Below are 27825 nucleotides of genomic sequence, written 5' to 3' on the forward strand. Positions count from 1 at the left end.
GTCTATAGATTCATTGCAATCCCTATCATATTACCAATGGCATTTATCACAGAACTAGAACAAAATATTTCACAATTCATATGGAAACACAAAAGATGCCAAATAGCCAAAGAAGTCTTGAGAAAGAAAAATGGAGCTGGAGGAACCAACTTTTCTGACTTCAGGTTATACTACAAAGCTACAGCCATCAAGATAGTATGGTAATGGCACAAAAACAGAAATATAAACCAATGGAACAAGATAGAAAACTCAGAAATAAACCCATACACCTATGGGTACCTTATTTTTTACAAAGGAAGCAAGAATATGCAATGGGGCAAAGACAGCTTCTTCAATAAATGGTGCTGGGAAAACTGGACAGCTATAAGCAAAAGAATGACATTAGAACACTTCCTAACACCATACAGAAAGATAAACTCAAAATGGATTAAAGATATAAATGTGAGACCAGAAACTATAAAACTCTTAGAGGAAAACATAAGCAGAACACTCAATGACATAAATCAAAGCAAGATCCTCTATGATCCACCTCCTAGAGTAACAGAAATAAAAACAAAAGTAAACAAGAGGGACCTGATTCAACTTAAAAGTTTCTGAACAGCAAAGGAAACTATAAGCAAGGTGAAAAGAAAACCCTCAGAATGGGAGAAAATAATAGAAAATGAAATAACTGACAAAGGATTAATTTCCCAAATATACAAGTAGCTCATACAACTCAATACCAAAACACAAACAACCCAATCAAAAAGTGGGAAAAAGACCTAAACAGATATTTCTACAAAGAAGACATACAGATGGCTAACAAACACATGAAAAGATGCTCAACTTTGCTCATTATTAAAGAAATGCAAATCAAAACTACAATGAGATATCACCTCACACCAGTCAGAATGGCCCTCATCAGGAAGTCTACAAACAGTAAGTGCTGAAGAGGGTGTGGAGAAAAGGGAACACTCTTGCACTGTTGATGGGAATGTAAATTGACACAGCCACTATGGAAGACTGCATGGAAATTCCTTAATAAACTAGGGATAAAACCACCATATGACCCAGCAATCCCACTCCTAGGCATATACCCTGAGGAAACCAAAATTGAAAGAGACACATGTTCACTGCAGTGTTATTTACAGCAGTTCGCTCAGTCGTGCCCAACTCTTTGCAACCCCATGGACTGCAGTCCACCAGGCTCCTCTGTCCATGAGATTTTCCAGGCAAGGATATTGGAGTGGGTTGCCATTTCCTTCTCCAGGGGATCTTCCCAACCCAGGGATCAAACCTGGGTCTCCTGCACTGCAGGCAGATTCTTTACTGACTGAGCTACAAGGGAAGCCCAGAACATAGAAGTAACCTAGATGTCCATTGACAGATGAATGGATAAAGAAGTTGTGGTATATATACACAACGGAATATTACTCAGCCATAAAAAGGAATGGATTTGAGACAGTTCTAATGAGGTGGATGAACTTGGAACCTATTATACAGACTGAAGTGAGTCAGAAAGAGAAAGATAAATACCATATTCTAACACATATATATGGAATCTAGAAAAATGGAACTGAAGAATTTATTTATAGGGCAACAATGGAGATACAGACATAGAGAATAGACTTATGGACATGGGGAGAGGGGAAGAGAGGGTACAATGTATGGAAAGAGTAACATGGAAACTTACATTACCATTTGTAAAATAAATAGCCAACGGGAATTTGCTGTATGGCTCAGGAAACTCAAACAGGGGCTCCATATCAACCTAGAGGGGTGGGATGGGGAGGGAAATGGGAGGGAGGTTCAAAAGGGAGGGGATATATGTGTAACTATGGCTGATTCATGTCGAGGTTTGACAGAAAACAACAAAATTCTGTAAAGCAATTATCCTTCAATAAAAAATAAATTAATTAAAAAATAAAAGAGGCTAAGGGAAGGACTCCCTGGTGGTCCAGTGTTTAAGACTTCGCCTTCCAATGCAGGGGCTACAGGTTTGATCCCTAGTCAGGGAGCTAAGATCCAACATGCTTTGCACACAGCCAAAAAACCAAAACACAAAATGGAAGAAATAGCATAACAAATTCAATAAAAGACTTTAAAAATGGTACACTCAAAAAAAAAAAATCTTAAAAAAGAAAAACAGGCTAATGGAGAAATTCCAGACTATGGCAATGGAGAAGGGAAGAAACGGCAAACACACTCTAGGTCCTAGAAAGCCCTCTGAAGGAAAAAAGCAGGTAGAAATTTAAAGGCATCTCTGATCTTATGTCCTGCTTTCATTTTGCTCAGGCAAGTCACAGTCACATCTAGTCTGAACTATCACAGAAGTCCTCTGACTGGTCTTCCTTTAGCACAGTGACTCAAAGTAGAGGCATACTACTGAAAAATACTTTTAATTAGTTGAGTGAATCACTCAGGGACAAACTGAGAAGTTGACTATGTGGAAATTGTCCTGGTAGAAATTTCTTCTTTTCCATACCTCAAGAAAAATGTGTAGTTTGGGGAAGAAAGTATTACTTGGAGTATTCTTTACATATAATTGCATATTTAATTAATAGTAACTCTCAAAAATTGAAAGATTATCATGTGGTAATGGCTTTTATAATCTCATTTAGTCCCAACGATCACTCTAAGATTGTTACTATTCTTATTTTACAGATGAGGAAACCGAGGTGTAGATACTGGTAATTAGGTAACTGGCCTACTGTTAGGTCAGCTACAAATTGGTACTTGCTGGCATCTACCTCTACAAGGATTAAATCTGGTACAGCTGCAGCTGCTGACTTTCAACACTCCCTGAAAGGAGTTCAGGGTGGAAAGCAGAAATGAGGCACTCTGTGCTGGGGGGTGGCTGGGGGTGGGGAGGGAGAACTGGCAAAACAGGTCTTCAGATAGTCAGATATTTTTAGAAGCTGGTTTTATAAGCCCAATTCTTCTATCTCCTCCTATCTAGAAAAGCACTAAAATCCTTCATGGTGATGACTTTTCCTCATGATTAGCAAAATCTTCATGAGATTAGCAGAAACCTTCTGGGAAAATATGTGCTTGATTGCATGTACTCTCCCTTTACAAAAATCGTATATATACTGACCTTCTTCGTATCTCTTTGGAGAAATTTTTCAGTTATCTAAGATGCTGTCTCCTGGGCTACTGTCCTCATTTTGTCTCAAATAAAACTTAACTTGCAACTCTCACATTGTGCATTTTTTAAGTTGACAATTACATTGTTAATTATTGATGGAATGTATTAAAACTCAGTTCTGACTACAAAATGCATTGAGCTTTGCCCCCAACTTCTTATGATGATGACTTGAAGCGACGTACTATTTTAAAGGAAAACAGGTATTTTTCTAAGAGAAATATTCTCAAGTTTAGTCTAGAATACTTATCTGTATGTGAGACAGCAAAAGAGACACAGATGTATAGAACAGTCTTCTGGACTCTGGGAGAGGGAAAGGGTGGGATGATCTGGGAGAATGGCATTGAAACATGTATAATATCATATAAGAAACAAATCACCAGTCTAGGTTTGATGCAGGATACAGGATGCTTGGAGCTGGTGCACTGGGATGACCCAGAGGGATGTATGGGGAGGGAGGTGGGAGGGGGGTTCAGGATGGGGAACACGTGTACACCCGTGGCAGATTCATGTTGATGTATGGCAAAACCAATACAGTATTGTAAAGTAAAATAAAGTTTAAAAAAAAAGTCAGAAAATCCCTGAGCTTTCTACAAGAAATAAGCTATTCTTTCTTCCACACTGCCCTCAAAATCTCCAGTAAGGTGATCCAGATAATTACTTCTACACTGCGTAGTTTGAATAAATAGGATTAAAGAGCTTTTTTTTTTTTTTTTCTTGTAGAAGACACATTAAAATTTAGCTGCAATAATAGTTCTGGTGTTCTCTATGGTTTCTTAACAGCGAAGGCAATGGCAACCCACTCCAGTACTCTTGCCTGGAAAATCCCATGGACGGAGGAGCCTGGTGGGCTGTAGTCCATGGGGTCGCTGAGTCGGACACGACTGAGTGACTTCACTTTCACTTTTCACTTTCACGCAGCGGAGAAGAAAATGGCAACCCACTCCAGGGTTCTTGCCTGGAGAATCTCAGGGACAGCAGAGCCTCGTAGGCTGCCATCTATGTGGTCGCACAGAGTCGGACAGGACTGACGCGACTTAGTAGCAGCAGCAGCAGCAGCAGCATGGTTTCCTAAAACATCATGAAAAATTCTCAATGGTCTAACATTCAGAGCATGATGGAAATTTAAAATCTTGCACATACCTTTTTTTCTGTCATGTTCAGGAATTCTTTGTATTTGTTGAGTTTTTTGGATCTGAGGCTGAGAATGAAATCCTGCATTCCTGTAAGGCCTTTTTAATCTGTTACTCTGTGATGCTTTATAGAAGAAAAATGTCCTCAGCATTAATTAGTGTATTGAGACAATTGCAAGAATAATCATTATCCCAGAGAAAAAAAATACAGAGACCAGGGTGAGACGTATTGGTATGAGGAAGATACATTGTTCCCCAGACAATCAGGAGCACAGATTGCACCCTGAAAGCACCCCCCACCCTCAGGTTTGTTTATCCAGATTTTAGAATCTGGCAACATCTCTGGTCAAGATACAAAGAGACTCAGCTTGCATTTTAGAGCATGGGTTCCAGAACCAAGATTTCCAGGTTTAACCCTGGTTCTATCACTTATTTATGTGACTCAGGTTAGGCAAGTTATTTAAATTCTTTATGTCTTTGTTTTTTTATTTGTAAAATGAAGATAATGACAGGCTCTAATTTATTGATTAACTATGAGAACTTAATGGGTTAATATGTATAATGTGCTGAGGACCTTGTCTGTAGTAAGTTTCTATTAAATAAAGGCGGAGTAGAGGCCTATAATGAGAATTCCAAGAAGACTGTAACTATGTTTGGCCCAGAAAATGTCTAAGACCTAGTCAAGAGGGATATCATTGTACTGCTCCAAAATATATAATCAGCAGTTCCACATCTCAGAAAGCACTTAACTTTTACTTGTAAATAAAACACAACTAATTGTTTTTGTTTTTGCTTTTAATTTTTTACTGTCCTCTTGTTTCATTCTCCAAAGTCCAGGGCATTTTTCCAACTGACCACATCAAGAAAGGAAATATTCTAGCATTGTAATTTATACTTAGCTAAGTTCTTTGAATTTTTTAACTGTAAAAGGACACCAGAACCATGACATTCTTTTAAAAATAACTTAAAATATTTATATATTTAGTTACATCATTGAAGGACACTTTTAAATGACTATATTATGTGTAGGTCTCTAGTCACAATATCACTATATATACAATGTAGAAGCTCTACACTAGTCCAAAGGTAATAATGCAAAAATCTGTAATGAGATCACACTTTAGGTAAAAAACAAAAACAAAAAATCCAGCCTCTAGATTGTATACAGAACTATTTTTAATCAAGCAAAGGGAAAAATGTGCAAAAGAAAAACATGCCAAAGTAACAAAGGTGATTTACCTCAGATATTGGAATTGAGAGTAAGTTTTTTCTTAAATGGGCATATCTGTTTCCAATGGAAAAATACATGGTAAATTAAGGAAAGATATTTGTGTTAAAAAATAAAGGATAAATGTTAATAAAGAGTATACGTAAATGAGTTCAATTTAAGAAACTGGGAGAAAAAAAAGAAAATAAATGATCAGTCAGTCAGTTAGTTCAGTTGCTCAGTCGTGTCCGACTCTTAGTGACCCCATGAATCGCAGCACGCCAGGCCTCCCTGTCCATCACCAACTCCCAGAGTTCACTCAAACTCACATCCATCGAGTTGGTGATGCCATTCAGCCATCTCATCCTCTGTCATCCCCTTTTCCCCCTGCCCCCAATCCCTCCCAGCATCAGAGTCTTTTCCAATGAGTCAAATCTTCACATCAGGTGGCCAAAGTGTTGGAGTTTCAGCGTTAGCATCAGTCCTTTCAAAGAACACCCAGGGCTGATCTCCTTCAGAATGGACTGGTTGTATCTCCTTGCAGTCCAAGGGACCCTCAAGAGTCTTCTCCAACACCACAGTTCAAAAGCATCGATTCTTCGGCGCTCAGCTTTCTTCACAGTCCAACTCTCACATCCATACATGACCACTGAAAAAACCTTAGCCTTGATTAGACGGACAATTGTTGGCAAAGTAATGTCTTTGCTTTTGAATATGCTATCTAGGTTGGTCATAACTTTTCTTCCAAAGGAGTAAGCGTCTTTTAATTTCATGACTGCAATCACCATCTGCAGTGATTTTGGAGCCCCAAAAATAAAGTCTGACACTGTTTCCACTGTTTCCCCACCTATTTCCAATGAAGTGATATGAGCAGATGCCATGATCTTCGTTTTTTGAATGTTGAGCTTTATGCCAACTTTTTCACTCTGCTTTCTCACTTTCATCAAGAGGCTTTTTAGTTCCTCTTCACTTTCTGCCATAAGGGTGGTGTCATCTGCATATCTGAGGTTATTGATATTTCTCCCGGCAATCTTGATTCCAGCTTGTGCTTCTTCCAGCCCAGCGTTTCTCATGATGTACTCTGCATATAAGTTAAATAAGCAGGGTGACAATATACAGCCTTGACATACTCCTTTTCCTATTTGGAACCATTCTGTTGCTCCATGTCCAGTTCTAACTGTTGCTTCCTGATCTGCATGTAGGTTTCTCAAGAGGCAGGTCAGGTGGTCTGGTATTCCCATCTCTTCCAGAATTTTCCACATTTTATTGTGATCCACACAGTCATGGGCTTTGGCATAGTTAATAAAGCAGAAATAGATGTTTTTCTGGGACTCTCTTGTTTTTCCATGATCCAGCGGATGTTGGCAATTTGATCTCTGGTTCCTCTGCCTTTTTTAAAACCAGCTTGAACATCAGGAAGTTCATGGTTCACGTCATGCTGAAGCCTGGCTTGGAGAATTTTGAGCATTACTTACTAGCATGTGCTGCTGCTGCTGCTAAGTCACTTCAGTCGTGTCCGACTCTGTGTGACCCTATAGATGGCAGCCCACCAGGCTCCCCCATCCGTGGGATTCTCCATGCAAGAACACCGGAGTGGGTTGCCATTTCCTTCTCCAATGCATGAAAGTGAAAAGTGAAAGTGAAGTCACTCAGCCTTGTCTGACCCTCAGCAACCCCTTGGACCGCAGCCTTTTAGGCTCCTCCACCCATGGGATTTGCCAGGCAAGAGTACTGGAGTGGGGTGCCATTGCCTTCTCCGTGCAATTGTGCGGTAGTTTGAGCATTCTTTGGCATTGCCTTTCTTTGGGATTGGAATGAAAACTGAACTTTTCCAGTCCTATGGCCACTGCTGAGTTTTCCAAATTTGCTAGAATAGTGAGTGCAGCACTTTCACAGCATCATCTTTCAGGATTTGAAATAGCTCAACTGGAATTCCATCACCTCCACTAGCTTTGTTCATAATGATGCTTCCTAAGGCCCACTTGACTTCACATTCCAGGATGTCTGGCTCTAGGTGAGTGGTCACACCATCATGATTATCTTGGTCATGAAGATCTTTTTTGTACAGTTTTTCTGTGTATTCTTGCCATCTCTTCTTAATATCTTCTGCTTCTGTTAGGTCCATACCATTTCTGTCCTTTATCGAGCTCATCTTTGCATGTAATGTTCCCTTGGTATCTCTAATTTTCCTGAAGAGATCTCTAGTCCTCTCCATTCTGTTCTTTTCCTCTATTTCTTTGCATTGATCGCTGAGGAAGGCTTTCTTATCTCTTCTTGCTGTTCTTTGGTACTCTGCATTCAGATGCTTATATTTTTCCTTTTCTCCTTTGCTTTTCGCTTCTCTTTTCACAGCTATTTTTAAGGCCTCCCCAGACAGCCATTTTGCTTTTTTGCATTTCTTTTCCATGGCGATGGTCTTGATTCCTGTCTCCTGTGCAATGTCACAAACCTCAGTCCATAGTTCATCAAACACTCTATCAGATCGAGTCCCTTAAATCTATTTCTCACTTCCAATGTATAATCATAAGGGATTTGGTTTGGGTCATATCTCAATGGTGTAGTGGATTTCCCTACTTTCTTCAGTTTAAGTCTGAATTTGGCAATAAGGAGCTCATGATCTGAGCCAGTCAACTCCCGGTCTTGTTTTTGCTGACTGTATAGAGCTTCTCTGTCTTTGGCTGCAAAGAATATAACCAATCTGATTTCGGTGTTGACCATCTGGTGATGTTCATGTGTAGAGCCTTCTCTTGTGTTGTTGGAAGAGGGTGTTTGCTATGACCAGTGCATTCTCTGGGCAAAACTCTATTAGCCTTTTCCCTGCTTCATTCTGTATTCCAAGGCCAAATTTGCCTGTTACCCCAGGTGTTTCTTGACTTCCTACTTTTGCATTCTAGTCCCCTATAATGAAAAGGGTATTATGCTACTGGAGATCAGTGGAGAAAGAACTCCAGAAAAAATGAAGGGATGGAGCCAATTCAAAAACAATACCCAGTTGTGGATGTGACTGGTGATAGAAGCAAGGTCCAATGCTGTAAAGATCAATATTGCACAGGAACCTGGAATGTTAGGTCCATGAATCAAGGCAAATTGGAAGTGGTCAAGCAGGAGATGGCAAGAGTGAATGTTGACATTCTAGGAATCAGCAAACTAAAATGGACTGGAATGGGTGAATTTAACTCAGATGACCATTATATCTACTACAGTGGGCAAGAATCCCTTAGAAGAAGTGGAACCATCATGGTCAACAAAAGAGTCCAAAATGCAGTACTTGGATGCAGTCTCAAAAACGACAGAGTGATCTCTGTTCATTTCCAAGGCAAACCATTCAATATCACAGTAATCCAAGTCTATGCCCCAACCAGTAACACTGAAGAAGCTGAAGTTGAACGGTTCTATGAAGACCTACAAGACCTTTTAGAACTAACACCCAAAAAAGCACATGATAAGCAAAATTAAGTGGAAAGTAAATAAACATAAAACAGGATCTACACATTCAAAACTGGTTCTTTTTAAAAGAGTAATGAAATTCCTGACTACATGGATAAAAAGAAAGAAGGTAGAAATTAATCATATAATGAATGGAAAAAAGACCAAAAATAGAAGAGAATTCAAAGATAATAAAAACCTTATTAATTTAAGCAAATATTTATGTGCACACAATGTGGCCCTGCTACTATTCTAAGCATCAGGAATAAAGCAGGTTAAAAAAAAAAAAAGACAAAAATCCCTATTCTTATGGAACTAATATTACCAACGTGGGGGAGGGGGAAGTGACGGAAAGGTGGGTAATAATTAAATAAATAAGTTTTTAAAAATTATAGTTTAGTAGAAAATGGTAAGAAATAACTCAGGAAAGAAGGATACAGAGTGCTGAAGGGTTACAATTTATTTGAAAATTTAGATGAAATGAGCAAATTCAATGAAATATTTAATTTACCAAAAGTTATTCCTGAAGAAAAATTCTTTGTGTTTAACAGTTACTAGGATACAACAGATGTTTACAGACTGCTGTATTTTCAGGTTGGTTGAGCTTGTGTCATGGTAGTTGTGAATATTTTGAATCTTATACCTGCCCATAACCATTAGTGAAAATGAGTCTAAAATATTCTCACAAAGAAAGCAATAGTTTCATACTATTTTAAAAGCAAGTCCTAAAAGTTAGAAGAACAGATTATCCTAATATTACATAAATTCTTATAAACAATAAAAACACAAAAGTAGCATGGAGTCAGAGTGAGAGACAATCCACCAATTATTTTGTGACGCTTGAAAATCCTGCATCTGAGATAAGAGAGAAAAGGATATCCCCCCTTTCCTTTCCTGTTAACACTCATAGTTTTCTTGATGTCACTTCCTAGTTGTTTTTGTTTGTGTGTGCAGTCTTTTTTCCTTTTTTTTTTTTTTTTTTGGCAGTGTTTGGTCTTCATTGCTGCCTGGGTTTTTCTCTAGTTGCAGCGAGCAGGGGTGCACAGGATTCTCTAGTTGCAATGCACAGGGTTGTCTTTGCAGTGGCCTCTCTTGTGGAGCAGGGGCTCTAGGTACACGGGCTTCAGTAGTTGCGGCTCGTAGGCTTGAGAGCACAGGCTCAGTAGTTGTGATGCACAGGCTTAATTGCTACGTGGAATCTTCCACATCAAGGATCGAAACTGTGTCTCCTCCGTTGGCAGGCAGATTCTTCAATGCTGAGCCATCAGGGAAGCCTTGTGTGTGCAATCTTCAAATGATTTGTATTCGGTATCTATGTTTGGCCCCTTCTCTACATCTGCATAATCTTTTTTAATTTTTATTTTATATTAGAGTATAGTTGATTAATAAAATTGTGTTAGTTTCCAGTGTACAGCAACGTGATTCAGTTATGCATATACATGTATCTATCCTTTCTCAAATTCTTTCCCCATTTAGGTTATTATAGAATACTGAGCAGTGTTCCCTGCATTATGTTGATGAGTGATGTCATCTGCTGTCATGGTTTCATTTGTCACTTACATACCTTTTGTTGTTCAGTTGCCAAGTCATGTCCAGCTCTTCACAACCCCATGAACTGCAGCACAGTAGGCTTCCCTGTCCCTCACCATCTCCTGGAGTTTGCTCAAGTTCACATCGATTGAATCAGTGATGCCATCCAACCACCTCATCCTCTGTTGCCCTCTTCTCATTTTGCCTTCAATCTTTCCCAGCATCAGGGTCTTTTCCAATGAGTCAATTCTTTGCATTAGGTGGCCAGAGTATTGGAGTTTCAGCTTTGCCATTAGTCCTTCCGAAGAATATTCAGGACTGATTTCTTTAAGGATTGACTGGTTTGATCTCCTTGCTGTCCAAGGGATTCTCAAGAGTCTTCTCCAATACCACAGTCTGAAAGAATCAGTTCTTTGGCACTCAGCCTTCTTTCTGGTCCAATTCTCACATCCATACATGACTACTGGAAAGTCTATAGCCTTCACTGTATGAACCTTTGTCAGCAAAGAAATGTCTTTGCTTTTTAACACACTGTCTAGGCTTGTCATAGTTTTCCTGCCAAGAAGCAATCATCTTCTAATTTCATGGCTGCAGTCACCATCTGCAGTGATTTTAGAGCCCAAGAAGAGGAAATCTTACAGTGTGAGTGTGTGTGTGTGTGTGTGTGTGAGTCACTCAGTCATATCAGACTCTTTCATGACTTTATACACTCAGGCACTATCAGTTTTCTAATCTGCAGGCTCATCCATTCTTCACAAGTATTGAAAACATTTTGTCCAAAGCTATCCTCCTCATCTTGGGGCCCCTGCACCTGCCTTTCATATCCCGTTGAATGGCACCATAATTGACCAAGTTTCCCATGTCAAAAGCCTAGAAATCATCTTGATTTCTGTGTCTTTTTACTCCCCTCATCCTACAATTTAAGAAACCTGATGATTCTACCTCCTTAAGCCTCTCTGCTAAGTTCTTTCATTCCCATCCCTAATGCCACAGTTGTAGTCTGAACACTGATTTCTTTCCCAGATCCCTTGCAACAGGTTAGCCTGCCTGCCTTCAGTCTCCTCAGTCCATCTAAATCCTGCTGGTTACTGTTCCATCACCCACCACGTGTCTATGCCTTATCTTCACCTGGAACATTCCTCCACTTCCTTCTCCATCAGACTTATCCCAATCAAGGAGTCTTTTCTATTTAATCCACTTTTATTCTTAACCCAACTCAAAATGGTATCCTTCTTTGATCTCTCATCATCTCATTTATATTCTTATATAGCATTTGTTCAAAAGTGTATACTTGCCATCTCTCTTGCTGCACAGTAAGATACTTGAAAACATAATTTCTCTCTTTTATCTATGCAGCATGAATACCTATCATAAGGCTTAACAAATGTTTCCATGCAAAAAAAATTAATTGAATGAACAAATGAATGATTATATTAATGAATGAAAATTCATTTGAAAAATATTTATTGAGCATATATTATATACCAGACACTATTCTAAGTACTGATGATATATTAGTAAACCTGGTCTTGTGGAGTCTTTTTTGCAATGGGTATGTGATTAATTAAAATATGAATCAAATAAAAATGAGTCTGAGGAAGACAGGCTTCAAAACAGATATTGATTAATTCTAACACTATCAATTTCACACTTAACTTTCCTCTCTTCATATCCTCCAGAATTAAATTTTGGAGAATAATAAGACTTTTTCATTTAAATAATGAGAATACACACAACACACACACACACACACACACACACACACACACACACCTGACAGTTTCTGTAAACAGAAACTCCAAAGTAAAGATCTTATGAAGTCTAAATATATATGCAAATATTTACCTTCTTCTTGAGATATTTCAGGTCTCTCACCTGTCTGCCGATCAGGAGCAACAAGTGTGACCGTCATATATTCCACCTTCTTGCCATTGTTTTCTGGGAAGTAAAGTGGAACAAAATCCATTCTCATCATAATAACTGGATAAAATAACAGTCTGTATTATAACTGAAATGAAGGTTAATAACTATTTTTAAAAGATGGCAATAATTCTAAAATTATACCTTAATAAAAACTATAACAATTAATAACCATATAATGTCATGCTTTATGGACAAGAATTTACTAAGTACTTACTGCTATATGTGTACTGAAAATGAACATTTTCTATGCTTCTTTATAAACGTAACATTCTGCAACTTCAATTTACCAATTAAACAAAGGTGTTGAAAAAAGAAAGCTGGGCATATCGCTAAGAAATTAAGACAATAATAGTATCTTCTGAGTTGTCATATTTTAAGTTAAATCTGGGCATCTATACTGTTTATTATCATTGTTTATAATCAAAGAGTTGATCACATTGAACTGACATTTTTATAAATCAAGTCAAATGTCCTGTCCAAAACATGTTGATCTGTATGTAAGTAGAGCTAAACAATAATAACAATGAAAAAGAATTCCTCAAAAAATAATTATTAAAATGTTCTCCATATGGAAATCTGATATCCAGCTCTCTGAATGTGGTCAAGTCTTTGCATCATCCATTTCATTAAATTTCTGGGAATTGACTATGTCATTTTTAGCCATAGTCAACGACTATAATTTTTAGGTTAATGTAATAATAATAACAATAATAACAAACAATTCACTATGTCCCAGGTACTATTTCAGGTATTTATATGCATTCATTTATTTAATCCTCACAACAATTCTGAATAATGGAAACTGCAAAGTTATACACCCCATTTTATAGACGTGTAAACAGAGGCACAGAAAAATCTGTCAAGCTTTACATACATATATGGAAAAAAATTTTGAGTAATAATTATAAGTGCACAAGTTATAGTTATACATGGCTATATTCATATGTTTCTGGTAGAAAATTTAATTAATGATAAGAATATGCAGACTTATTCCAAAAGTTTCCTAGGCACCATTTGTCTCTTACTTGTGTTTGTATATGTATCTGTGTACATCGTAAACCAAATTTCATTAAACGACAACAAAAGAAAAAGAAAACTCAAATATCATCCCATTATCATGAATGTAATCATTGTTCAAGATGTATACTTTACAGAAAACTATATCTACTACAAAACATGCAATGAAGCTTAATTCCCAAGAGCATAGGCTAAATTATTAAATTGTACTTATGGCCAGTTATCCTGAGATCATCTCACCTCTGTGTGGTTTATGCCTCATGGTTTAGTATTCCAAGTTCTGGCAAGGAGTCTGTCTCATGAACCAAAAAGTTAGCAAAGTGACAATATGAGCAGAGTAAGAAGAGTCTAACTGCTCTGTGATGTGTCCCACACAGGAAGCCTCCCCTTAGAGTCACATTCATGCTGTTCTTCCTTCATACAAGAGGTTAAAGGATGAGGATATTTAAAGTCTCCTCAACATCAGATAATAAGGTCCTGTGTTCAACTAGCACATTTGCATCTGAGACCCACTATTGCTGAGCTATGATAATAGATACATCAGAAGGTAGAAAATCTGACCTTTTTTTTTTTTTTTCAGAATTCTGGCCAATTTTATTTTAAGGTTTGAATCCATCTTTTAAGGGATCTCTAACTTAAAAGGGATAATTTGTACAGATCTTAAAATTATTAGTGTTTTTCCACGAAAGCAACACATTCATTAATTAACTCATTTAATGTGCACTTACTGATCACGTAATTTTATGCCAGGCCATGTTCTAAATGCTGAGGATAGAGGAGTCAAAAAATACAGCAAGTAAATTACCTCTTGGCTCATGGGGTTTATAGTATAGTGAAGTGGAGGACAGTAAACCAGTAAGTCAAGTGCATACTATACTAAATTGTGATTTTTAAAAACTAAGAAAAACATATTGGAAAAGAGGTGATAGTTTGGGGAAAATAATGGAAGACCTAACTTGAGAAGGAAACATTATAATAAAGATCTAAAAGATACTACTGGAGATCATGAGACTAAATATATAATAGATTGTTAACTCCATGAGAATAGAAAGCATGTCTTATTATTCACAATATCAATAAGTGAATAAATACATTTAGAGAAACTTCTGTGTGCTTACCATTTTGTTAATCAATGAAATTATTTGATATTCATAAACAAATGATAAATTATGTAAAAGAGATTTAAAAATATATGAATTGGGCTTCCTTGACGGCTCAGGGGATAAGAATCCACCTGCCAAGGTAGGAGACACTAATCCGACACTTGTGTTGGGAAGACCCCCTGGAGAAGGAAATAGCAACCCACTCCAGTATTCTTTCCTGGGAAATCCCATGGACAGAGGAGCCTGGCAGGCCACAGTCCATGGAGTCTCAAAGGAGTCCGAGAGTACTTAGAGACTGAACAACAAAGAAGAGGTAAATCAAAATTATGGAGAAAAAGATAAATATATATATGAATAGGTTCAGTTCAGTTCAGTTCAGTCACTCAGTCGTGTCTGACTCTTTGCAACCCCATGAATCACAGCACGCCAGGCCTCCCTGTCCATCACCAACTCCTCGAGTTCACTCAAACTCATGTCCATCGAGTCGGTGATGCTATCCAGCCATCTCATCCTCTGTCGTCCCCTTCTCCTCCTGCTTCCCATCCCTCCCAGCATCAGAGTCTTTTCCAATGAGTCAACTCTTCGCATGAGGTGGTCAAAGTATTGGAGTTTCAGCTTTAGCATCATTCCTTCCAAAGAACACCCAGGGCTGATCTCCTTCAGAATGGACTCGTTGGATCTCCTTGCAGTCCAAGGGACTCTCAAGAGTCTTCTCCAACACCACAGTTCAAAAGCATCAATTCTTCGGTGCTCAGCCTTCTTCACAGTCCAACTCTCACATCCATACATGACCACTGGAAAAAACATAGCCTTGACTAGACGGACCTTTGCTGGCAAAGTAATATCTCTGCTTTTCAATATGCTAAGGCATTTCAAATATGAGAATTGTACTTTATTTCTTAAGTTGTTTCTTAGGCACCTTCCTACAACTCTAGCTATCCTCTCCTTTTCTTCTCTAATTTTATAATCTAATAAATTCACTCCACTGAAGCCATCATTTGACCTAAGCCAAATCCCTTGTCCTGTCTATCCAGTTCTATCACTCTCACCTTCTGTCTTTCCAAATATTAGCAGGCTAAATGTTATATATTTGTCAGGTTTCCGATGAAAAAATTAAATGACTTTTATTTAAGAAATCTTTTGTTGATTCCTAAAAGATGCTACTGTTAAAGTGCTAAACTCAATATGTCATCAAATTGGAAAACTCAGCAGTGGCCTCAGGACTGGAAAAAGTCAGTTTTCATTCCAATCCCAAAGAATGGCAATGCCGAAGAATATTCAAATTACCACACAATTGCACTCATTTCACACACAAGCCAAGTAATGCTCAAAATTATCCAAACTAGGCTTCAACAGTATGTGAACAGAGAATTTCGAGATGTTCAAGCTGGATTTAGAAAAGTCAGAGGAACTAGAGGTCAAATCACTGACATACACTGAATCATAGAAAGAGAGAATCCCAAGAAAACATCTACTTCTGCTTTATTGACTATGCTAAAACTTTTGACTGTGTGGATCACAACAAACTGGAAAATTCTTAGAGATGGGAGTGCCAGACTGCCTCACCTGCCTCTTGAGAAACCTATATGCAGGTCAAGAAGAAACAGTTAGAACCAGATATGGAACAAAAGACTGGTTCCAAATTGAGAAAAGAGTACATCAAGGCTGTATTTTGTCACCCTGCTTATTTAACTTCTATTAGAGAACATCCTGCAAAATGTTGGGCTGGATGAAACACAAGCTGGAATCAAGACTGCCAGGAGAAATATCAATAACCTCAGATATGCAGATGACACCACCCTTATGGCAGAAAGTGAAGAGGAACTAAAGAACCTCTTAATGAAGGTAAAAGAGGAGAGTGAAAAAATTGGCTTAAAACTCAACATTCAAAAAACGAAGATCATGGCATCTGGTCCCATCACATCATGGCAAATAGATGGGAAAACAATGGAAATAGTGACAGACTTTATTTTCTTGGGCTCCAAAATCACTGTAGATGTGAATGCAGCTATGAAATTAAGACACTTGTTCCTTGGAAGAAAAGCTATGACCAACCTAGAGAGCATATTAAAAAGCAGAGACATTACTTTGCCAACAAAGTCGATCTAGTCAAAGCTATGGTTTTTCCAGTAGTCATGTGTGGATGTAAGAGTTGGATGTAAAGAAGTCTGAGCACTGAGAAGAACTAATGCTTTTGAACTGTGGTGTTGGAGAAGACTCTTGAGAGTCCCTTGGACTGCAAGGAGATCAAACCCATCAGTCCTAAAGGAAATCAATCCTGAATATTCATTGAAAGGACTGATGCTGAAGCTGAAGCTCCGATACTTTGGCCACCTGATGGGAAGAGCCAACTCCCATCTGAAAAGACCCTGATGCTGGGAAAGACTGAGGGCAAAAGGAGAACAGAGTAACAGAGGATGAGATGGTTGGATGGCATCACCAACTCAATGGACATGAGCTTGAACAAGCTCCAGGAGATGGAGAAGGACGGGGAGGCCTGGCAGGCTACAGTTCACAGGGTTGCAAAGAATCAGACATGACTGAGCAACTGAACAACAACAAAGCTAGCTTATAATCTTTTTACATGCTCCCATTCCTCCAAACATTTCCCATAATAAAAATAGAAACCAGGGGGCTTCCTTGGTAGTCCAGTGGTTAAGACCTCACACTTCCAGTTCAGAGCATGTGAGTTCAATGCCTGGTTGGAGACCTAAGATCCCATACACTGCACACTGTGGCTAAAAATGTAAAAAAAAAAAAAAAAATTATGCATTAGAGCATTAAAGTTATTGCCTAATAGTCTCATTTGATTATATCACCCTAGAGGTGTGAGTCTTATCTGACTGTCATTAATATATTCTTGCAGTTCAAAGGATAAAGCACATTATAAACACTGAATACATGTGTGGGGCATTATCTAATAGACAAATAATCTTTGACTCTTTCTACTGAAATAGGATCTCTTATCAACTTAGATTTTTATGTATTTGAGATCAAAGTTAAACCTAGGAATTTCATAAAGTTTTTAATATAAAGGTTCAAGCACCTCCCTAAATAAAATATCGTATTCATTTAAAATTTACATGCAGTAATTGTCATCCTTTTCAAGAGTATCGTTTGATGAGTTTTAACACATACGTAGTTTGTACCCACATGCATAACAGAGATAGAGAACATTTCTATCTCCCAAAAAGTTGCCTCATGCCCCTTTGTAGAGAATCCCCTCACATCAGCCTTGTCCCTGACAATTACTAATCTGATTTTTTTTCTCTCTTGCCTTTTCTGCAATATGAGTGAATTCATAATGATGTTTCGGTTTTTGATTATGACTTCTTTCTCTTTTCACAATGCTATTGAGATTTATGAATATTGTTGTATACATCAGTATTTCCTTCTTTCTTACAGCTGAGATTATTCCATTGTATAAACCGTTATTCATTAAACAATTGTTCTATTGTCATTCCTTCACAAGGTGGTGAACATATGGGCTGATTCTGGTAATAATGATAAGGTCATAACATCAGTGTTATAGAGCTTTGTGTGGATGTCTGTTTTCATTTCTCCCGTGTGAATTTGTTGTTGTTTAGTCACTCAATTGTGTCTGACTCTTTTGCGACCCCATGGACAGTAGCCCACCAGGCTCCTCTGTCCATGGGATTTCCCAGGCAAGAGTACCAGAGCAGGTTGCCATTTCCTTCTCCAGGGCATCTTCCCAACCAGGGGATCAAACCCACATCTCTTGCACTGGCAGGTGGACTCTTTACCTACCACTGAGCCGCTTGGGAAGCCCTTAGTGTAAATACCTAGGTATTCATTTCTGGGCCATATGGTAAGTGTATATTTAACTTCATTAGAAATTTCTAATTGTTTTCTAAAGTGGCTGTACCATTTCACATTTGTATGAGGATTTTCAGATATCTCACACCTTCACCAGCATTTGGCATTGCTCATATTTTAAATTTTAGCCATTATGATAGGTGCATGTACCTTGTTGTGGCTTTAATTTGCATTTACTAATAACCAATTATTTTTTTATTTTGTCATCTGTATATCTTCTTTGGTGAAGTATCTATTCAAATCACTTAACCATTGTTAATTGAGATTTATATAAACATACCATCAGTGGCTTGTCAGGTGAGCCTCTCCTTTGGGCAGCTCACAACATGGCAACTGGCTTCTCTCAAAGTGAGTGAGTGAGAGAGAGAGCACCCAAGATGGAAGCCTATTGCAGCACTACTTACAATAGCCAGGACATAGGAAAAAAAACCTAAATGTCCATCAACAGGGGAATGGATGAAGAAGACATGGTGTGTGTATATATATAATGGAATACTACTCAGCCATAAAAAGGAATGACAATGTGCCATTTGCAGAGACATGAATGGACCTAGAGGCTATCATACAGAGTTCAGTAAGTCAGAAAGAGAAAAACAAATACCGTTTACTAAGGCATATATGTGGAATCTCAAAAATGGTACTGATAAATTTATTTGTAAAGCAGAAATAGAGACACAGAAGTAGAGTACAAATGTATGGACACCGAGGCAGAGAAAGGGGGAGGGAGGATGAGTTGGGAGATTGGGATTGACATATATACACTATTGATATTATGTACAAAATAGATAACTAATGAGAATCTAGTGTTTAGCACAGAAAACTCTACTCAGTGCACTGTGGTGATGTAAATGAGAAGGAAACCCCCAAAAAAGAGAGGTTATGTACACATATGGATGACTCATTGAGAAGTGTAAAGCAACTATACTCCAATTGAAAAAGAAGCAAACACTTCTTGGCTGAGCAAGCAGAATAGAAAACAGGCTAAACTGTTTAACTGAAGATGAACTAACTGACTTTTACCATTCAAGCTTTGTTCTTCAGGATCCCACCAGAATGTATTTACCATATTGTGTGGCTGGACATGTCTAAGCTCTGTGATCAGACTTCTAGCCTGAGATCTGGAGACTGGTGCTTCACCTAAGCATCAAGAGTACACGTTCTTCTCTCCTTAACTGCTGCATTAAAGGAAAAAATAAATTTCTCTAAAGAGAAATGGACACATATTTTAAAATATATGGAAGTCTAACCAAAGAAGTGACATATTGTTATTTTTACCATGTTTCCCCGTTGAAGCTTCCCTGGTGGCTCAGACGGTAAAGAATCTGCCTGGGAGACCCAGGTTTGATCCCTGGTTCGGGAAAATCCCTTGAAGAAGGGCATGGCAACCCACTCCAGTATTCTTTCCTGGAGAATCTCATGGACAGAGGAGCCTAGCGGGCTACAGTCTGTGGAGTCAGAAAAGTCGGACATGACTGAGTGAATCTCTGTGTCCCAGGTGGCTCAATGCTAAAGAATCTGTCTGCCAATGTAGGAAACAGCAGCAGCAACAGCATACTTAGAAGAGAACCACAAATCAACACCTGTGTAGTCAGAGAAGGGCAAAAATAGAAGACAGGAATCACGAAAGGCCACTTGAGAGGCTGCCTACCACACTCATATAGAAATACAATTATACATGGACTATATATCTTGTAAATTTCATACAATTACTTATTAGTTGTCATATCTCTTTTGTAGATTCTTTGAGTAAACTATGTACAATCAGAACCTCTGCAAATAAATTTGTCTTTCATTTTTTCTAGTCTATGTATTTTATTTCTTATTCCTGATCAACTACATGGTCTGGAGCCAATTCAACATTTAAAAAAGGTAGGGAGAGTGTATATCCTGGCTTTGTTTTCAATCTTAGGAGTAAAGCATTCAGTCTTTCACCTTTAAGTATGATGTGAGATACAGTTTTGTTTTGTTTTGTTTTGTTTAGGTGTGCTTGCTAGCAGGTTATCTTTTGTCCACAACTTGCTAAGACTTTTTATCAAGAATGAAAGTTGGATTTTTCTCATGTATTTTTCTGTGTGTGGGCTTCCCTGGTGGCTCAGCAATAAATAATCCGCCTGCAATGCAGGAGTCGAGGGTTTGATCCCTGGGTTGGTAAGATTCCCTGAGAAGGAAATGGCAACCCACTCCTGTATTCTTACTTGGAGAAGCCCATGGACAGTGGAGCGTGGTACGCTACAGTCCGTGGGGTCAGAAAGAGTTGGACACAGCTTAGTGACTAAATAACAGCAACATGGTTATTCTTTTATACTGTGTTGAGATAGAGAATTACACTAACTGGTTTTCAAATGTTGAAACAAAATTGAATTCCTGGGACAAATCCCATGAGGTCATGATGTGTTCAGTTCAGTTCAGTTCAGTCGCTCAGTCGTGTCCGACTATTTGTGACCCCATGAATTGCAGCACGCCAGGCCTCCCTGTGCATCACCAACTCCCGGAGTTCACTCAAACTCATTGTCCATCGAGTCAGTGATGCCATCCAGCCATCTCATGATGTGTTTGTAATTTTTATATTGCTGGATTGGATTTGCTAATATTTTGTTAAGAAATTTTGATCTATCCAGGACAGATATAGGTCTGTAATTTTTTTCTTTAAAATATTTTTTGTGTGTGTGCTGAATACTGGTCAATGTCCCATGCTCCACGGGCACATGAAAAGAATATGCTTTTTCGATTGTTGAGTAGAGGGCTCTATATACGTCTGACATGCAATTTGGTTGCAAAGTGCTTTTTCAGATTTTCTAAATCCTTACTGCTTTTTTTTTTTTTTTTGCCTAAATATCCTGAATAATTGCTGATAGAACTATGTCAAAGTGTCCAAATGAAATTAAGGATTTGTCTATTTCCCCTTTCAATTATATCAGTTTTTACTTTATGTATTTTCAAATTCTTTTATTGGGTATATATGCACTTTGAATGTTTAGGCATCTTATTATGCTGATCCCTTCAACATTATGTAATATGTGTCTTTATCCCTATAGTAGTTAATGAAATTTTCTTTCAGTACTACAAAGAATGTCACTTTATCAGCTTCCAGTTTGCTTAGTTTCAGATGGGAAGTCTATGATTCTTACTGTCTCAAAGCTCTTGGATGACCTGTCAAGTTTCACTCTTTTTATTCTTTGTGACTCACTTGGGATATTTTTGTTGATCTATCTTCAGGTTTACTAGGATTTTTTCCCTCTCTCTCTCATGTGTCCAGTTTTCTGACAAGCCCATGGAAGGAATGATTTATTTCTGATACAGTTTTTCCCATCTGATATTTCCATTTGACTCTTTTTTTATATAATCTTCATCTCAGATAAAATTTTCCCATATACTCATGTATGTTTTCCTAAGTTTCCACTAGTATTTTGACAGGTTAAAAGTTATTCTCAAAAAGTTTCATGATGCTAATTCCAACATCTTGAACACACCTGAGTTTATTTCAGCTGTTTTCTTCCCTTGCAGCTCAGTCAGTAAAGAACCTGCCTGCAATGCAGGAAATTGGGCTTGATTTCTGGATTGGGAAGATCCCCTGGAGAAGAAATGGCAGCCCACTCCAGTATTCTTGCCTGGAAAATCCCATGGACAGAGGAGCCTGGCAGACTACACGGAGTCACAAGAGTCAGACATGACTTACCAACTAAACCACCAGCACCACCATTTTCACTTTTGGCAATGGGTCATTGTCTCCCTTTTTTGCATATGTGTGTCAAATAATTTTTACTGAATGGCAAACATTGTATGTTTGGCTAGAAAAAAGATACCTCTTCTGTAATACTAATAGTGTGGGACCTTGGGCTCGTTTATAGTTCATTGTTTCTAAGGTTATCTTTGTTACATGCAGACTTCAAATTTTCAGCAATATGGTGCTGCAAGCTAATGCTTACTGTGGGGTCTTCACCCTTGGTGAAGTTTTCTTCTGAGTGTTTTTTTTTTAATTTATTTATTTTAATTGGAGGCTAATTACAATATTATACTGGGTTTTGCCATACATTGACATGAATCAGCCATAGGTGTACATGTGTTCTGAGTGTTTTGATTCAAGTCTACAATCTCAGCAGATCTGAAGGGGGTCTCTCTCCAAACTCTTGCCCTCCCCCAGTGGTAAGCTTCTATAGCTTGTAACATCAAGTATGACAGCGTGGGAGACAGTAGAAATTCAAAGTTCTCTTGATCTAGTATCAGTCTCAGACAGATGCCATCTGCCTTAGCCTCGGGACTGTGGCTTTCTCAGCATTTCTACTTCTCCTCCTCCGTAGCCAAGCTCTTTCTTGTATCTGTACGGGTTTTAGTCAGGAAAGAGTTTCCCTCTCTTCCGTAGGCCTGGCAGAACCCAGTTTTAAATACAGTATGTGGAATCCTTGGTCCCAGAGAGTTCCTTGCCTTTCTCTCAGGATTAAAGATAATTTTATTCTAGTCTTTCCTTGGCAGCATCAACTTTTTGTCTAGGACCAGTGATGAAAGAGTTGCCTGCTCCGCCTTGAGCAGTAGAATCTGCTGTTTGTGACCATGCAAGGTTTGTGGTGGGAGCAATTATGGTTTCCTTTCTTTTCAGTTCAGTTCAGTTCAGTTGCTCAGTTGTGTTCAACTCTATGCCACGCCATGAACCACAGCACGCCAGGCCTCCCTGTTCATCACCAACTCCCGGAGACCACCAAAACCCATATCCATTCAGTCGGTGATGCCATCCAGTCATCTCATCCTCTGTTGTCCCGTTCTCCTCCTGCCCTCAATCTTTCCCAGCATCAGGGTCTTTTCCAGTGAGTCAGCTCTTCACATCAGGTGGCCAAAGTATTGGAGTTTCAATTCAACATCAGTCCTTCCAATGAATACCCAGGACTGATCTCCTTTAGGATGGACTGGTTGGATCTCCTCATAGTCCAAAGGACTCTCAAGAGTCTTCTCCAACACCATAGTTCAAAAGCATCAGTTCTTCTGCATTCAGCTCTCTTTATAGTGCAACTCTCACATCCATACATGACCACTGGAAAAATCCTGGCCTTGACTAGATGGACCTTTGTTGACAAAGTAATGTCTCTGCTTTTTAATATGCTGTCTAGGTTGGTCATAACTTTCCTTCCAAGGAGTAAGCATCTTTTAGTTTCGTGGCTGCAATCACCATCTGCAGTGATTTTGGAGACCCCCAAAATAAAGTCAGCCACTGTTTCTACTGTTTCCCCATCTATTTCCCATGAAGTGATGGGACCAGATGCCATGATCTTCGTTTTCTGAATGTTGAGCTTTAAGCCAACTTTTTCAGTCTTCTCTTTCATTTTCATCAAGAAGGTCTTTAGTTCTTCTTCACTTTCTGCCATAAGGGTGGTGTCATCTGCGTATCTGAGGTTATAGATATTTCTCCCAGCAATCTTGATTCCAACTTGTGCTTCCTTCAGCCCAGCGTTTCTCATGATGTACTCTGCATAGAAGTTAAATAAGCAGGGTGACAATATACAGCCGTGACGTACTCCTTTTCCTATTTGGAACCCGTCTGTTTTTCCACGTCCAGTTCTAACTGTTGCTTCCTGACCTGCATACAGATTTCTCAAGAGGCAGGTTAGGTGGTCTGGTATTCCCATCTCTTTCAAAATTTTCCACAGTTTATTGTGATCCACACAGTCAAAGGCTTTCCTTTGATCAGCTACAAAGAGACTTTGCTTTTAGCCATCTCCTGGTGGGCTGCCGTCTATGGGGTCACACAGAGTCAAACATGACTGAAGCGACTTAGCAGCAGCAGCAGCAGCATCAGTTTATTTTCTGAGACCAGGAGGGAAACAGGGAGGCTTATCTTACCTCTTCTAAAATGGAGGAAAGTTTTTGCTTCTATTCTTTCCCCAAGCCATTCCTGGGAGTAGGAGAGTTTCCTGGCCCTCCCTCAGTGTCCCAAAATTTTTGCTTCATGTGAGAAAAAGATCTGGGAAATGATGATGTTTCATGCCTTTCCATCACTACGGAGCTCGCCTGCGTCTCCTACTCTGCCCCAGTCTGTCTCATGATCTCCCCCTGGAGGTCTGTTGAAAAGACCCGGTGAAAGAGAGTGGACTCCCTTTATGTTTAGGGTTCTTGGGATTCTAAACTGTCAAGATAGCCCACATTCATTCTTTATAGTTCAGTTCAGTCGCTCAGTCGTGTCCGACTCTTTGCGACCCCATGAATCACAGCACGCCAAGGCCTCCCTGTCCATCACCATCTCCCGGAGTTCACTCAGACTCACATCCATCTAGTCAGTGATGCCATCCAGCCATCTCATCCTCTGTCGTCCCCTTCTCCTCCTGCCCCCAATCCCTCCCAGCATCAGAGTCTTTTCCAATAAGTCAACTCTTTGCATGAAGTAGCCAAAGAACTGGAGTTTGAGCTTTAGCATCATTCCTTCCAAAGAAATCCCAGGGCTGATCTCCTTCAGAATGGACTGGCTGGATCTCCTTGCAGTCCAAGGGACTCTCAAGAGTCTTCTCCAACACCACAGTTCAAAAGCATCAATTCTTCGGTGCTCAGCCTTCTTCACAGTCCAACTCTCACATCCATACATGACCACTGGAAAAACCATAGCCTTGCCTAGACATAGAGTTTGTTAAAGGGGCTTCCCTGGTGGCCCAGTGGCTAAGATTCCATGCTCTCTATGCAGGGAGCCTGGGTTCAATCCCCGGTCAGAGAACTAGATTCCACATGACTTGACCTAGAGTTTGCATGCCACAACAAAGACCCTGTGCAGCCAAATTAAAAAAAAAAAAAAAATTAAGGGTTTTTAAAAATATCTGCTATTTTTATCTCATCCACTTTTACAGCAGCCACTGTTTCTCCCCAGCCACAGATAAAGCTCTTTATGAGTTCTATCTTTCCTCAGGTGGGAGTTGTGGGGGAAGGGGAGCTTGTCCCTCTTTGGCACTGTTTACTTTGTAACTTTGTCACTCTGATGTGCTCAAATAAAGTTAAAATTTTGTAGATGATCTAGATTTTCCTTGCCAGAGTGAGAATGACTTTTTGATGTGGCCTTCTATGTTCTAAGCAGAAGAGTATATAAGATGACTTTTTTAAGTCAACTGGCTCAGTTTCTTTAAAAATGTATTTCTGGATTAGCATGATTGGATTCCTCTGCTAAGATAAAAAAACACTTTGTTAAAATAATTGCATTTTTGGATGGCTTTTCAATGATGGCATTCTAGTAAGTGAATTGTAGGCTGTACATATATCCTTTATATATAGATATTTATAAAACAATAAAAAAATTAGTGGCAACTTTGCTGAGTCACTGTGTTTCCCTTAACAAAAATTTGAATCAAATTAAGGAAATCATGCATAGAAAATTAATGTGAAATAATTGATGGTGATCTTAAATTGACATAAATAAATAATTGATACCACACAAATCTGGAAATTATGATTATAGAATTCAATATTAATTTTCTTTATCTATTGACAATCAGCCATGTGGAATGTACCTACAGTCATATGTTTATAATTGTGTATTCATAATGATTATTTCTAATATTTTGTATTTTTAAAGCTTTATTCTTTGTATTTATCTGAAATGTTAATTTTTTGTAAAGAATCTATAATTTTTTTTAAAAAAATTGTCAGTTTAATTAAACAGGAAAATAAGTAACAGCTAGAAGGGAATTTAAAAGAATCTTTAGGTGATTATGGATAGTGATTTTTTTTCTTCTTTGTAATTTTATGCACTGTATTGATTTCTAATAATTTTAATTATAATCCAGATATTTTAACTGTATACTGTCATGCATTTAAGAATGTTGAACAAACTTTTTTTAAAAATTCAAGTGTTATATTTGTGATCAAGTAGACCCTGAAGACAAGTACATACAATAACTGCTAAATGTTAAGAAACTGTAGAAATATGGCATTGAAACATGTATACTATCATGTAAGAAACAAAGTGCCAGTCTATGTTCGATACAGGATATAGCATGCTTGGGGCTGGTGCATGGGGATGATCCAGAGAGATGATATGGGGTGGGAGGTGGGAGGAGGATTCAGGATTGGGAGCTTGTATACACCCGTGGTGGATTCATGTCAATGTATGGCAAAACCAATACAGTATTGTAAAGTAAAATAAAGTAAAAATAAAATTAAAAAAAAAAAAGAAAAAAGAAATATGTTCAATAAAATGTAGAATTTTAAAGCAAAAAAATGTATTTTAATTCTTGGTGATTACAAATAAAACTGCGTTTGTACCGTGGATCATAAATTCTCTATCGTCTTTGATTAGAGAGTAAAAGAAAAACCTATGACATATGTAGGGCTTCCCTGGTGGCTCAGACAGTTAAGAATCTGCCTCCAATACAGGAGACCTGGGTTCAATCTGCAGGTGGGGAAGATGCCCTGGAGAAGGGACTGGCAACCCATTCCTTGCCAGGAGAATTCTTGCCTGGAGAATTCCATGGAAAGAGAAGCCTGGTGGGCTATAGTTCATGGGGTCCCAAGAGTTGGACATGACTGAGCCACTAACATAACATACATATGTTAAACACACTTAGCACATATATTAAAATAGTATATGTTTAAATACTTATTTGCAATATACACATTTAACATATGGTTAAATACACACCTTTCCAACTTAAATAGAAAATAGTACAAGAGAGGGGAACTAATCTCTTTTAAAATGGTGGTTAGTACTGACAATCAATGGAAATTATAATGGAGTAATCACAGTTCAGGCATAAAAAATAGACTCAGCAGCCACTGACGATGTGGTTTCAGACATGACTCTGCACTTCTGAGAACCTGTATTTTCTCCAAACTGCATCAAACCCAAGGCCACTATCAGGCATATTTAGAACAACATCCACCAGCTGAAGCATTAAAGTCTCAAGGTCCCCCCTGGTAACCACGCCACCATTTCAGGCCCCAACCATTCCTTGCTTAACAAGCACGCTTACTCTTTGCGAGCTCAAATTATAATCCTTGACAAACAGCTTATGTAGCTAACTGTGGCCTTGGAGTTTTGCTTTTATAGGCTTTGTGCATTTGGTAGTCCATCAGAACACGATTCAAGTACCTCTTGAATCTGTGTCTCCCAGACTGCAGTTCTAACAAACCCCAAACAAATGCCTCTTTTATTTCAATCAGGTCTCCATTTCCAAAATGTTGGTGAACAGTGTTAATTAAAGGCACTAAGAACTCAATACATGTCTGTTGCATAAAAAAAAGAATATATGAATGAATTAATATATATATGAGGGAACATATAAATATAGAAACAGAGTTATAGGGCTATTACTTGGGTTGTTTTCTAGTCCTCCAAGTTTTCCCTCCCTTTCACTCACCCTGAAAAGCACTCTTTCTTGCCCAGCCTGGAACAAAGCTGACACTACTTTGCAAAGTCCCCTAGGAATCTAAAGTGGAGGTACTTGTTGAGCTTGGTATTTTCCCCTGAGCACTGTGGAAGGGAAAAGCAGGAAAGCAGAGCACAAAATGAAATGGGAATGGAACTAATAAGATACCCTTTCAACATAATGGGACAGAAAG

General features: G+C 38.5%; 1 protein-coding gene across 1 annotated transcript in view; it reads right to left on the bottom strand.

Moving 5' to 3' along the window:
- Nucleotides 1-27825, bottom strand: part of LOC120858839 (C-type lectin domain family 7 member A-like) — a 48035-nt gene that overhangs the window by 11691 nt on the left and 8519 nt on the right. Inside the window, exons 2-3 of the mRNA XM_040235177.1 lie at nt 12266-12358; nt 4268-4381 (exon numbers count right to left, since the gene is read on the bottom strand). Of these exons, the coding sequence (XP_040091111.1) occupies nt 4268-4381; nt 12266-12332 (181 nt within the window). The 5' untranslated portion in view covers nt 12333-12358. The remainder of the gene's footprint in view (nt 1-4267; nt 4382-12265; nt 12359-27825) is intronic.

Source organism: Oryx dammah, unplaced genomic scaffold, assembly GCF_014754425.2.
Source record: "Oryx dammah isolate SB20612 unplaced genomic scaffold, SCBI_Odam_1.1 HiC_scaffold_29, whole genome shotgun sequence".
Classification (NCBI taxonomy): Eukaryota; Metazoa; Chordata; class Mammalia; order Artiodactyla; family Bovidae; genus Oryx; species Oryx dammah.